Source organism: Pogoniulus pusillus, chromosome 37 (genome assembly GCF_015220805.1).
Source record: "Pogoniulus pusillus isolate bPogPus1 chromosome 37, bPogPus1.pri, whole genome shotgun sequence".
Taxonomy (NCBI): Eukaryota; Metazoa; Chordata; class Aves; order Piciformes; family Lybiidae; genus Pogoniulus; species Pogoniulus pusillus.
In genome coordinates, this window is record NC_087300.1 from 5,721,014 (window position 1) to 5,735,282 (window position 14,269).

The 14,269-nt window shown below is 47.0% G+C and overlaps 1 protein-coding gene across 11 annotated transcripts in view; it reads right to left on the bottom strand.

Annotated features, from left to right (window-relative positions):
• LOC135190753 (lethal(3)malignant brain tumor-like protein 3) overlaps positions 1-14,269 on the bottom strand; it is a 64,517-nt gene that overhangs the window by 22,362 nt on the left and 27,886 nt on the right. For all 11 annotated transcript variants that reach the window (XM_064172458.1, XM_064172461.1, XM_064172462.1 and 8 more), the window contains 6 exons: positions 13,137-13,272; positions 12,578-12,669; positions 10,541-10,692; positions 8,248-8,324; positions 5,989-6,074; positions 2,029-2,139 (listed from right to left, as the gene is read on the bottom strand). In XM_064172458.1, the coding sequence (XP_064028528.1) occupies positions 2,029-2,139; positions 5,989-6,074; positions 8,248-8,324; positions 10,541-10,692; positions 12,578-12,669; positions 13,137-13,272 (654 nt within the window). The remainder of the gene's footprint in view (positions 1-2,028; positions 2,140-5,988; positions 6,075-8,247; positions 8,325-10,540; positions 10,693-12,577; positions 12,670-13,136; positions 13,273-14,269) is intronic.

Consider the following 14,269-nt stretch of genomic DNA (forward strand, 5'->3'; position numbering starts at 1 on the left):
GGGGGGTTTGGAATCTCTCCACAGAAGGAGACTCCATAGCCTCTCTGGGCAGCCTGCTCCAGGGCTCCAGCACCCTCACACCAAACAAGTTTCTCCTCCCATTCAGGTGGAACCCCCTTGCTTCCAGCTTGTGTCCATTGCCCCCTGTCCTGTCTCTGGGCACCACTGAAATGTGTCAGGCCCCATCCTCATGCCCCCCACCCTTCAGGTCTTGCTGAGCATTGAGATCCTCTCTTAGGCTGCTCTTCTCTGGGCCCAAGAGCTCCAGGGGTCTCAGCCTTTCCTCCTCACAGAGACACTCCAGGCCCTCAGCATCTTTGTGCTTGAGGTAATGATTTGTTTTCCTGATCCCTGCACCTATGTTTAACAGAACCAACCAAGTTACCCTGACAGAGTCAAATCAGAGGGGCTGCTGGAGTACAGAGAATACAGCATGCTCTGTACCCCAAGAATAAATCGCTGCAAACACAATTGCTGATTTCATTGTTTTGCTTTCTGAGGATCCCAAAACACCACAAAAGCCAACGAATTTGATCAGATTTTCAATCAGCAAGTCAGAATTTTCTGCTGGATGAAGAGAGGAGTAACAGTTAGCTCAGATCCAGGGCAGGTTAACACACCTCCATCCAGTTCAAAGGCCACTGGGCTGTCCATGTCACAAAGTTTCAAGTCGATGTCTAAACTGAGCATCATTCTACTAAGTAATGGCAAAACCTGACTTCTGCTTGCAAACACAGCAATGAGACTGAGAATTAGATGGCCAGTGGGGAGCAAAACCCATACCCTACCCAGAGAATCATCCTTCAGGAAGGAGATCTGGGGCTGAAGAGCCTCCATCGTGCAGCCTGCTCTTAGGCAGCCTCCTATTTCCTTTCTCAGAAGCCAAAGCACAACAGATTTTTCTGGCAATATATATTTATGTGAGAAGAATTAGTTAAAATCCATTTATGTAACAAATTCACACTGGAGAAGGCAGCCACTTCCCACATGCACCAGGGTTTAACTTGCTTTGGGTTTTCCTTTAAGTATGCCAGGAAAATAAATAAATAAAGCAAACACAAAATCATCAGGTAGCTTCCCACCAGCAGAACATTCATGATGCCTTCACCCAGAAGCTGCCAAGATGGAATATCAGCCTGTCAAATGTTGCTTCAAAACACTGACTAACAATACCAGGCACTTCCAACAGGACAAAGCAGCAGCAATCGTTTCCAGTGGGCAGGCCTGGGGACTAGATCATCTGTAAGCTGTTGGTTTGCTGCTCTTCTTCCCAAATTGATGTGTTTTTCTGCACTGCCACTCACTGAATCCCTCAGCACAAGAGCTCTGTACTGTAGAGAAGGACCTGGGAGCCCTGATGGACAACAAGTTTTCTTGGAAGAGCAATGTGCCCTTGTGGCCAATAAGGCCAACGGGATCCTGGGGTGCATTAAAAGGAGTGTGGCCAGCATATTGAGGGAGGTTCTCCTCCCCTTCTACTCTGCCCTGCTGAGATCTCACCTGGAATATTGTGTTCAGTTTTGGGCTCCCCAGGTCAAGAGGGACAGGGATCTGCTGGAGAGAGTCCAAGGAAAGGCTACAAAGATGATGAAGGGGTTGGAACACTGCCTGATGAGGAGAGGCTGAGGGACCTGGGGCTGTTTGATCTGCTGAAGAGAAGACTTAGAGGGGATCTAATTGATGTTTATAAATACCTGAGGGCTGGGGGTCAAGAGGGAGGGGACAAACTCTTCTCAGCTGCACTCTGTGATAGGACAAGGGGCGATGGGTGCAAACTACAGCATAGGAAGTTCCACCTCAACATGGAGAAGAACTTCTTGACTGCAAGGGTCACAAAGCATCGAACCAGGCTCCCCAGAGAGGTAATGGAGTCTCTTTCTCTGGAGACTTTCGAGACCCATCTGGATGTGTTCCTGTGCAACCTGAGCTAGATTCTATCATCTTGGTCTGGCCAGGGGGGTTGGACTTGATCTCTGGAGGTCCCTTCTAACCCCTAGCATCCTGTGATCCTGTGAAGCAAGGTCATACCTTAATGCGATACTCGTCTTTGTCAATGACTGTTGCCACTCTAATCAAGATGGGATTTCTTCTGTCCACAGCCTCCAACTTCATATTGACTTGGAATCCGTGAGCAGGACGCTGCAAGAGAGGAGTGCAAAGTGAATGCTGAGGAGCCTGAGCGTTCCAAGCTGCTCACCTGCTTGGAATGAAATGTGGCTGAAGCTTTCTTCTACCACTCAGATGTCTTTGCAGCTTCAGTGCCAGATCTCACACAGCAGATTGCCCCAGAGGTTACAACCAGAAGATCCTAGAGGATTAATTTGTCTGTTCATCAGCAGCCCAAAACTACTCAAGAGGAAGTGCTGAGAAGTACCTCACAGCCAGGGTGAGAGGCACTTTGTCACCAGCAGAAGGGCTGGATACCATCACAGGCTCCAGTCACAGACCCTGCAGCCTGACAGCAAGAACACAGCAGAGAGAAGACCTCCCAGCTGACAAGGACAGTGGTCAGTGCACCACTGCCTCACACCTCAAACACAGCACCATGTGATGTCTCTCTTCACTGCACTACACCTAACACTCCTCCTGGCAGTTGGGTATTACTGAGCTACCTTCATTAGGCAGGTTACCAGCTACTCCTTTTGACAGCTGTGGTGCTGAGACTCAAGAGCAGCTCCAGCCATCAGAGTTTCCCATCTGCAGCTGCTCATTTGCCCTCCTTCTCAAACCTCAGTGACCAAACAGCTTTGTGAAAGTCCACAATGCCCTCTGAGCTGACACATGCCTTTCCCAGCACCCACAGATCTAAGCCTCTAAGTTCCAGACAGCATTTAAAATTTTTCCATTCACCTATAAGTGAATGACTGCAAATTCCCCCTCTGACCTCCTCAGCTGGAGCTTATGGAGTGCTGGATGCTCATTCAAAACATGTCCTTTCTCACTTCTGCACACAAAGGTCAGGATTGTAGCAAGAGATGATAAATTGTGTCATTGAAGACGATCAGTTAATGAAAAGATGATTAGAATCCTTTGTCCCTCACAATCTTCCTCACCCTTTCACTGCCAGTAGGGCAGAGGAGGAGGTTCACTTCTGAGCTAAGGGAATTGCAGACTCCAAACCACAGATTTCTCCTTGGTCTTCTCACCTGGACACAGACTTTCACCCACAGGACACACTGGAAGCCAGATAATCTCAACTGCTTTTGGTTTTAAGTGCAACTTACTCAACCAGCCAACCCCATCTGACTTGCTTGAGGAAGGAGATGAGCACTAGAGAACAAAATCCTGCCCAGGAGATGAGCAGGGCTATTTGTTAAACCTTGCTGAAGGGCTGCTGCCTTTTCGGCACCAGCTTGTGACTGGTTTTCAATTGACAGCCCAAGACAATAGGCTGAATGGTGATGCTGACAACCAAGCTGGCTCCTCCTGCCTTCCTGGGTGGGGGAGAAGACAGAAACGCAGCCACCAGCTCTGCTGTTTGTGCTGATGAGCAGTGCCTCCAGACTACACAAGTGAGCTCTTGAAAACTGTCAAAAACTAATTCAGTGAGAAATGTGTGTGCTGGCTCTCAAGCTATATTTTTATGTACTGATTTCCTGTAATTGCTAGCTGGAATAATAATAATAATAAAAGGGAGAAAAAAAATCAATAGCTGTGCCATGTATTTGCACTTCAGACCAACCAAGCCAGAAAAATAACGAGGTTTGATCTTGAAAGAGTTCTATTAACTGTTCCTATATCAAATGCCTTTTTTTCTCCTTCCTGTCTCATTTTTCAAACAGCCTGGGATGCTAATTTATATTCTGGAGTTTCAGGAGTGCAAGAATTGGCCCCTGTGCTGTTCTCACAAAGCCAGCTACCTGAAGGAGCAACTCAATAACTGCAGAGATGTAGGTGAAACAGGCAGACAAGGCAGCTGTATTGCCCACCTTGGGCAGACACTGCATTGTGGAAGAGGCTAAACCAGGGAGCTGCTTCCTGCCCTGAGCAAAGCCTTTGGGTGACACATCTTACACTCTGAAAATCTAAGGGAAGAATGCTGCAGTGAGAGACCACTGAGGACACTGGACTGGGAGTTTTAGGTTGGTCACACTTCCCCTTTTCTCCTTTTTTTTTTGCAAGATGAAGAGTTTTGTTTTTTCCAGATACTTTACTTCCAGAATGCTGTCTCCACTAAAGGACTTCTTTTGTTCCTCTATTGTGTAGAAGACCAAATGTTACATTCTTTCTCCCTTGTGTTCTGAAGGTTCCCATTTTCCAGCACTGCTGGGATTTATGAGCATGGCTCAAATAAAGGCTGAGCCCACACTGGGAACAACAATTGTGTCCTGGTGACAAGCTCCACTCGTGATGCTGCATGCTGGCTCCATGCTGCATTGCGTGAGTGAAGGTGCTCTGGAAAACCTTCATCCAAGGGATGTTTAGGAGTTTAATTGTGCTGCAGATAACTCCAGTTGGTGCCCTAAGAGCTCTCTAAAGAAGCAATCCCAGTCCTATTCCCTGAAACGCATCTTGCAACCTACAGCTTCAAATGGACACCTGCTGAAACCTAGCAATTATCAAACCTGGCTGGCTGGAGTGTGACCTCCCTTATCTGAAGGCTCCCTTATTGCTTTTCCTCCTCAGTCTCAAAGAGCTTACCAACAAAATACACAGGAGGGCAGCAGGTATTAACCTGGAGTGCTAACTTCACTGAGAGGAATCAAGGAGAGTGGCAAAGATTAGCATGGGGAGGCAGCAACGTGGAAAAAGCTGCTAAGTATAAGCCTCAAACTTTCAATTCTGGAGTCTTGCTAATCAAGTTATTGTAAAGGCTTTTGTTCTGTTTCTGCTCACAGCAAGCTCCCTGATAGAGGCACTGGACTCCAGTGTAAGAAGGAAAAGCTCATGTTCCCAAGGTTGAGGGAACCACCTTCAGGATAACCTTACTCCACACAGGAGTTTGACAGAGATGCTCTATCATCTGCCACAACACTTATTGCTGTGGAAGGCACAGCTGCCTCCTCTGCAGAAGAGATGAGATCTATATTAGAACATGTAAGTCCTTGAAGGGAACTTCTCCCTCTACTTTAACTCCAGCCTCACCAACCAGGGCAAGAAGGATCTGCAGAGCTGCAAGGTGAAAATACCCCAGAGAAGTTTCTAAAACTTTACACAGAGGACATGTGACAGAGGAGCTGCTCCTTCTCCTCAGACACACAGCTCACCTCTGCCTCCCCTCCCCACCAAGTGGCCTCAGCTGCAGTGTGATATCTACCTTTTAGCCTCAGGAAGCATTATAAAACCATAGAATGGCTTAGGTAGGAAGAGACCTCAAAGATCATCTGCTCCAACCTCCCAGCCATGGGCAGGGATGCCTGCCAACTAGATTAAGCTGCTCAAGGTCTCATCCAGCCTGGCCTTGAACACCCCCAAGGAGGAGGCATCCACAACCTCCCTGGGCAGCCTATTCCAGAGTCTAACCACCCTTGCACTGAAGAACTTCTTCCTAAACCCAGTCTTATCCTCCAAAGATCCAGTCTAAATGTTTGGAAAGGCTGTTCAACCACCATCAGCCTTGATCAGATGGCAACTGTGAGATACCCTTTGCCCATGCAGCGAGACCTTGAGCAGAAGACCAGCTCTTTGTCCTCTCCATGCCCTCTCTGAGCACAGTACTGCCCTTCACACATCCCTCTGAAAGCTACAATTATCTGTGTGCACTAAAAGCTCTTGTCTTAAATCTGCTAATGGAGCAAGTGAAGATGATCAGTCAAAAATCCTCTCCAGGACAGCTTCTCGTGGCATTTAGAAAAGAACAATCTTGCAGTTTGCTGTGGGTTTTGTTTCAGCAGCAATGAGAGATGGTCTTGAAGTAAAAAACCCACTTGCACCCTCTTGACACAGGCATGGAGAACCATCAGGCAGTAAAGCATCTATCAAGAAAGGGCAGATGGAAACAACTCCCCCTACCCTCCTGGTGTAGGGCAATCAAAGAGATTCACCAACCAGTTTGAATGCTCTTGCTGGGGCTGCCTGGGAATTAGTTTCCTCCAAGTATTTCTCCCATGAGAAGGCACTGGAATGCACATATCCTGGAAAAAAATAGATGTAACATTTAAGTGAGAGAATCCTACAGTTATAGTTACCAACAAGAGAACAGCAGCTATGAACACGTGGCTCTGCTGGTAATTCCATGCTAAGATGAATGGCACTGGGCAGGGGCTCTTTGCTCACACACACCAGGTAAAGCACACTGCAAATTCCCCCAGCTTCTACACAGGGCTTCAACTCTGACATGAAAAGCATCAAGGCTTCCTTTCTGCACAGCCTAATCAGTGGTTATTACTGAATTTCATCATGGTGGAGGTTGGAAGGGATGGATCTCTGGAGAAAAATCCAATCCAACTCCCCTGCTAAAGCAGGAGCACCCATGGCAGCTTGCTCAGGATCACAATGCCCAGGGGGGTTTGGAAGTTCCCCAGACAAGGAGACCCACAGCCTCTCTGGGCAGCCTGCTCCAGGGCTCCTGCACCCTCATACCAAAGAATTTTCTCCTTATGGTGATAAGGAATCTCCTAGGTTCCAGTCTGTGCCTGTTGCCCCATGTCCTGTCACTGGGCACCACTGACAAGAGTCTGGCCCCATCCTCTTGCCCCCCAACCCTTCAGCTCATGCTGACCATTAATCAGATCCCTTCCCAGGCTGCTCTTCTCCAGGCTCAACAGCCCCAAGGCTCCCAGCCTTTCCTGCTCACAGAGATGCTTCAGGCCCCTCAGCATCCTCAGAGCCTCTGTTGGACTCTCCAGTAGTTCCCTGTTCCTCCTGAGCTGGGGTGCCCAGAACTGGACACAATATTCTAGATTTGATCTCACCAGGACAGAGTAGAGGAGCAGAAGCCCCCCTCTCAAACCTCTGACCACATTTCCCTTGGCCTTCTTGGCCATGAGAGCACACTGCTGGCTCATGGTGAACTTGTCCACAAGAAGAAATTTGTTTCCTTTTAGAAAGCTGCCAATTAAGAGGCAGTGAGAGGAGTCTGAGACGTGCAGTGGCACCACTAAATTAATTCTCTATTTATTAACCATTCTGTGGGTGAGTGGCTGCAACTTGGTAGAAACTTCTCTTCTCCTGCTAACTCCTTACCCACAGCTGAGAAAAAACAGCAGCCTGAAGATAAAAGGCTCCATTGCTGCAACCATCCTCTCAGACACCTACATGGGTGTGCTACTGTAACAACAGGATGTCTCTCCCTGGCAGCTACATTTAAGAAACTGCTCCACTTTTCTTTTTTTTCCCCCCTTCCTGTCTCAGTATTTTTTAGCCTGAGTGTTGTTTCTTTTTGGCAGGAGGGGGTGATGACTAAACACACAGGACAGGCTGCAAATTGCTGCACATAAATCTCTCAGCAGAGCAATCAGGAGCTGATGGCAGATTGTGCTAGGGGAACAGGTAATGGTGGGATGAGGAGGGGAGCTCACACCACAGCCTTGCTGCACTTTCCAGAAGCAGGAGCAGGAGTGGTGCTGCTGTTAAGAGTTTACAATGCTTCTGCACCTGCAGCACAGGCACAGAGACTAATTCCTCCAGTGCAGGGGGATCCTGCAGTGCCACCCACTCTGCTGAACTTGATACACAGGAATTGCTGCTCCAGGGCCGTCAATCTAGCAAACAGCAGAGATCATTTCTACAGTATTGTTATTTTGAAGGTGAACAAGAACTTCCAAGGCCAGCACTGATTTTTCTGTAGGTTCTGACTTTTCCATCTGCCACCCTTCTCTTCATTCACTGAACTGCAGTGCAGCAGAAAGAGATGTGGCTTCAGTTACTCCTTTGTGTCCAGGCATTCCATTTTCACCATCTATAGAATCCTTGAATACACGAGGTTGGAAGGGACCTTCAGGGGTCACATAGTCCAACCTCCCTGCAGAGACATCCTGACACAGGTAAATCCTGCCACAAGTAAATCCTGACGCTTTCCTCTTTCCTCCAGCTCCCCTTAAAAGAAATGCTGCAGATAATTCCAAGTCCTTTCCCTTCTAAACCCAAATCCAATCACAAATTGCCAACACCAGATTCCAGTTTTTGAAAGAGATATGGATCAAAATAAAAACTGCAGTGGCAACAAAGTAGGACCAAGAATATTGTTCAGTCAGTAGAGGAAAAGTACTGAATGGAACCTGTAGCTCACAAATCTCTAATCATGTGGCAGAAAAATCTTGCAGGTTTTCTGACTGAGGCAGGAAATAAGTCTCACTTTCAACATACCAGGTGGTGTTGTCAGTGGGGTTCCAGTTTCTTGGCAGTAGCCAACAGGGCGGATATATGGGCTGCTGGCTTCACACCTGAATCAAAAGAGAGAAAGTTGGCACCAGTCAGTTTTTGAGCCAAAAGAAAAGCAGAATCTCACATGCTGGCTGATATGCCTTTGCTGGCTTAGCAGATGCTTTCAGTGGGTGTGCTCGTGGTGTAAAAGCCAAGCATTACCTTGTTAGAATTTCTAATGCCAAGCTTTCAAGGCAGCTGAGTTGCCCCGAAAGAGAGGCAAATACAGAGTGAATGTCTGCTGCTTTGACCCAACAAAATGCCCCTCACTCATGTGCTGTACCGACCACAGACCAGCCTGGATGTTCATAGCCATCTAAAAAGCAAAGAAACAAGCCCCAAAGCCTCATCCCTAATTGAAGCATCATTATTGTGGAAGAATCATAGAAGCAACCAGGTTGGAAGAGACCTCCAAGCTCATCCAGTCCAACCTAGCACCCAGCCCTAGCCAATCAACCAGACCACAGCACTAAGTGCCTCATCCAGTCGAGGACTTGGCCAAGAACTGTGCATTATCTATCCAGTCTAGCTAAAACCCAAAGATGCTTTGCCAGGTTCCCAGTTTTATCTTTGTCCCTGAAGGAGGTGACAGGCCAACCTGAGACAGCCCCTTTTATCTGCTCTGAGGAAGGGACCAAAGTAGTCTTTCAGATGTAGGAAAAGACCTGTGTGTTCTCAGGCAGCCTGTACTTTGAAGCTTTGTTTGCTTGTGTTTCCCATTAACATTTGCAAAACCCAAACCAAACATGGCACGGAAACAAAGCCTCCCAGGCTGAAATGGCAAAGGAACAAGACATAAAGTCCTGCAAATGGCAAGAGCAGTGTTCCAAAGAGCTGCATGATGGATTTATGAGAAAGAAAGAAAAGACCAACTCGTCACCAGACAGGTGCCTACTCTGAAAAAACACAAAGGAAAAAGAGAGCAAACAGCAGAGGCTGAAGCAGTGCTACCTTGATAAGCATGTGCCTTGTGGTGGCTTTCACACCCACCTTCAAAGAAAACTGCCTCTCTTCAAGGGGCAGAAAAAGACAGACCAAAAAGGGGAAAAGTTTCCTTGACTAATATTCCACCTGGCTGTAGGTGGGATGAAGATAGTCAGATGCAGAACAGGCATAGAGCAGGTCAGGACCTATGAAGCCTAAATGCTGCCAATCACTGTTATTTCCCAAGGGCCTTGGCCACACTCTGCTGAGGCAAATGGGAAAGCTTTTCACTCACTATCAGCACTGCCTGCTTCCAAATGTAAGTGTGCAGGGGACAACTCGGCATCCACTACCAAAGAGGAGGATGTTCCCAATTCCAGATGGTGTCACTACTGAAGCTCTTTCTTCCTTCAACTCTGACAGAGCTGCCATTTTTAAAAGGGTTTGTGATAGGATGAGGGGGAATGGATTGAAGCTTGAGGAGGGGAGATTTAGACTGAAGATTAGGAAGAAACTCTTTCCAGAGAGGGTGGCAAGACACTGGCACAGGTTGCCCAGGGAGGTCGTGGCTGCCACCTCCCTGGAGGTGTTCAAGGCCAGGTTGGATGAGACCTCAAGCAACCTGGGCTAGTGGGAGGTGTCCCTGTCAGTAACAGGGGAGTTGGAACTGGATGGTCTTTAGGGTTCCTTCCAACCCAAACCACTCAGTGAATGGGAAACAGGAACATTCCCTATCCTGAGCCAAGCCAGCCAGCCTCATTTCCTGCACCACTTCATGGGCAGCTCAAACTAAACCCACTGGTTTGCACACAGACAGCAGGGGAAGCATCTGGGCAGCTGATGGCTTACAAAAAGCTAAAAGAATGATTCAGATGGTTGAAAGCTGATTTAAGACCCAGCTTTAGCAACTGCATTTAAAATATTAAGAGACTGCCCTTAGTGGACGAGAGAAATAAACCAGAGTCTTGTTGCAGACAGACATGACTCATTGAATGGTTTAAGTTAAAAGGGACCTGAAGGATCATCCAGTTCCAAATCCCTGCCACAGGCAGAGACATCTCTCACTAGAACAGGTTGCTCAAGGCCACCTCCAACCTGGCCTTGAACACCTCCAGGGAAGGAGCATCTACAACTTCCCTGGGCAACCTGTGCCAGGGTCTCACCACCCTCACTGTAAAGAACCCTTTCCTAACATCTAGTTCGAATCTCCCCTCTGCCAGTTTAAACCCATTCCCCCTTGTCCTGTCATTACAAGACCTTGTCAACAGTCCCTCTCCAGCCTTCCTGCAGGCTGAGAGCAGCATCTCTTTACCAGTAGTCATAACTCTCATCCCAGTCGTCGAAGTGAATCAGCAGGCGGCTGTCCACCATGTCCGCGATGGTGGCCACACACATCAGCGACGGATTCTTCTTGTCCACAGCCTCTAGTTTCATGCCCAGACGAAATCCAGAGGGTGTTACAGGCTGAGGAACAGGACAGGAAAGGGCAATCAGCCACCTTCTAGGTCAGGCCATTTAAATTCTCCTTATAAAATCACTGGTTGCAGGTTGTAACCCTGAAATCCACAGAGCCAAACACACCTATGCTACCAACAAGAGGTCTACAGATGACGTAGCTGTGTGTAGGACCCCAATACAAGAGAGAGGCATGGACCTCACTGCTCTCTACAGCTATCTAAAGGGACATTGTGGAGAGGCTGCTGTTGGTCTCTTCTCATAGGTAACTGGAGACAGAACAAAGGGGATTGGCCTCAAGCTGAGGCTGGGGAGGTTTAGATTGAACATTAGGAAAAATATTTTCATGGAGTGGTCAGAGACCGGAATGAGATGCCCAGGGAGGTGGTGGAGTCCCCAGCCTTGGATGTGTTTGAAGCCCCAGCCTTGGATGTGTTTGAAGGTGGTTTGGATGGGATGCTTAGGGCTATGGTTTAAGGTGAACCTTGTGAGTATGGTTCCAGGTTGGACTTGGTGATACTGAGGGACTTTGCCAACCTGCATGTGTCTGTGATTTCTGTGACCTGCTGAACCAAGTCTAGAGGAGGCAACAAAGATAACCAGAGGGCTGGAGCACCCCTGCTACGAAGACAGGATGAGAGAGCTGAGGTTGTTCAGTCTGAGAAGGAACCAGGGTGATCCTATAGCTACATTTCAATATCTGAAGGAGACCTACAGAAAGGCTGGGGAGGGACTGTCTTTAGAATGGCCTGTGGTGACAGGACAAGGGACAATGGTTTGAAACTGGAGCAAGGAAGATTTTGGCTGGACATGAGGTTGGACATCTCTCATTCTGCACAATGAGAGTGGTGAAATACAGAAACAGGTCGAGATGAGGTTGAGATCTCATCCCTAGAGACATTCAAGATCAGAAGTGATTTGGCCCTGGGCAACCTGCTCTATATGTCCCTGCTGATTGCAGGGGGGTTGGACAAGATGACTTTGGAGGGTTCCTTCAAACCAATGCAATCTGTGAACCCAAGAAACTTCCATGTGTTCTGGCAACGACTGTTAATATTGATGACTTTCTAATATTGCCAATTATGATAATTCTCAAAAAATCTTTTATTCCCTAATAATTGTAACCCAGTTCTGAAAACCAGCTGAAAAAGAGAACCTCCAGGCACATAAACACCACTGCAGATGCAAAGGATAAGCTGAAGATGTGTTGCAGTACTGGCAGAGGGTTAAGTGTGAGCACTGCAGCTCCTGTTTTATGAGTGGCAAAGTTTGGAAGCCTTCAAGGAAAACAACTCAGAAGCAGAGCTGCACTCATGGGTCCTGATCCACATGAAGTCAATGCTCTGTCCATCTGCAGCATGAGATGCACCAGATGATGGACTTGGTGTCATTTGAGTGATACAAAATGGGAGGGAGTGTTGGGCAGGAACTGAGGCTAACAACCAAAAAGAAAAAAATGGTGGGTGAAGGATGAAAAATGCCCAAGATCCAGTGCCTCATAATGAATCCCAGGGCACACATGAGTTTGCTGCTGGAAACCAGACATTATTTTGGAAATGATTAAATTAGAGGAAAGTGACACAAATATCTTGACTGTAGGGACACAGCAAAACAGAGTGTTGCAATAGATATAATAAATGGTGGAGTAAATCTTTTCCTCCAGTATTAAGGAGGAAGGGAAATAGAAAATTCTTTCTCTGCAAAGTCAGTGGCTGGGGGAAGGAAGAAAAATTGTACATCTTAAAAATAAATCACAGCAGGAAACAGCTTGCATCTGATTGTACCCTGGTTGTACCTCTGATATAAGCATATTAAAACCACCTAAATATTCTGGTCAAAACTCACTTAGCATCGGACCTATTGGACACATCTTGGATTCCATATCACCACTTACAGCATTGAGAGTCTTAAAAAGGCTTTTTGGAGCTGCTTGAGCTTTGCAATTCTTCAAATAGGAAGTCCAATTAAATTCTCCCTCCTTAAAACCTAAGAAAAGATAAAAAGATTGTTTCATGCAGGCCCAGGACATTCAGACTGGGGGTTTAGAAACAGGAATTACCTAGGAGGGGTATGAAGCTTGCATGCTAACTGCCCTCCTGCCATCCTCAGGGGTTATGCATTTCAGCTAAAACAGCTCTCTCGCTTGCAGTCTAATGGCCAGTCACTAATCTCAGCCTTCCAATGTTTCTAGGAACTTGAAGCAAGGTCTGAAATCCCTAAAGGCTCCTTGCTTTGCACTCTCATAAAAGAAAGACCTTCTTATTTGACTACTAATGTCAATCTTTGGGAATATCAAAGGGAAGCTGCTTTGCCCTTTTGTGATTCACCACCTTACAACTCTTTAGCCATCGAGTGAGATCACACCACAAATGAAACACACAGAGTCAGGACAACCAATCCTTAGCAGAACTGATGCTTCCCTGCACAGCATTCAATGTTTCTTACTTCCATACCTTTAGGAGGGAGCAGCTTATGACCTGTTTTTTCACACCAGCCAATGGGATGGATGTCTGAGGAGTCAGCATTAACCCAGAAGTCGTAGATGTCTGGGTAACCGTCGAAGTGTAACCGCATTCTGTACCCTTGCACCTGCAACAGGGGAGCTCTGGTTAGCATAAAGACTCATAAAGAAGGTAAAGAAAAGCACTAATCAAATGTTCTTTCCCTGTCTGGATTTATTTTGATGGTTGGACTCAGCCTCAGAGGCCTTTTCCAACTAAAATATGATGCTATGTATGGTAAGATACTGGAATGGGCTGACCAGGGCTCCCTGGAGGTGTCAGATGAGGCCTTGAGCAACCTGGGCTAGTGGAAGGTGTCCCTGCCCATGGCAGGGGGGCTGGAGTGGATGACCTCTAAGGTTCCTTCTGACCTAAGCCATTCTACAATTCTAGGTATAAATAAAAAGAAATAAAATATTTCATTTATTTCACTAAAGTCTACAGTAGTTTGCACCATTTTAACCTCCCAGTTTCTCTGCTCCTCTTTTCCCACTTCAAACAGCTGAAAGCAAAACTGGTCAAGGTGACCTCAGAGGTCTCCCATCTCACACTCATGCACATGTTCCTGCATGGCAAGGTCTGAAGTACAAATACAGTCTGATAACATTTATGCCTACAGCGGATCAACACAGACTTCAAAGAGCTGAAGAAGCATAAATGCATTTTGACTTGCTAATACATACTGAGCATGAATGCCTAAGTCACTGGTTTTTAATATTTACCCACCCTGTGCAATTAACTGGTTTACTACTGGGAGTTACAACTGAGAGAATCATGAATAGGTTGGGTTGGAAGAGTCCTTAAAGATCACCTAGTTTCAACCCTCTTGCCATAGGCAGGGACATCTTCCACTAGCAGAGGTTGCTCAAGGCCTCATCCAATCTGGCCTTGAACACCTCCAGGGAAGGGACATCTACAACCTTCCTGGACCTGTTCCAGTGCCTCACCACTGCAACATCTAACAATGACCTGACAGGAGGATTCCAGGAATAGATCCTTAACCACATAATGCTCTTCCTTTGGTGCCTACATGAACTCCTCCTCATCATTCCCTCATTAAAGTACTATTAAGCCTTATGTTTCTG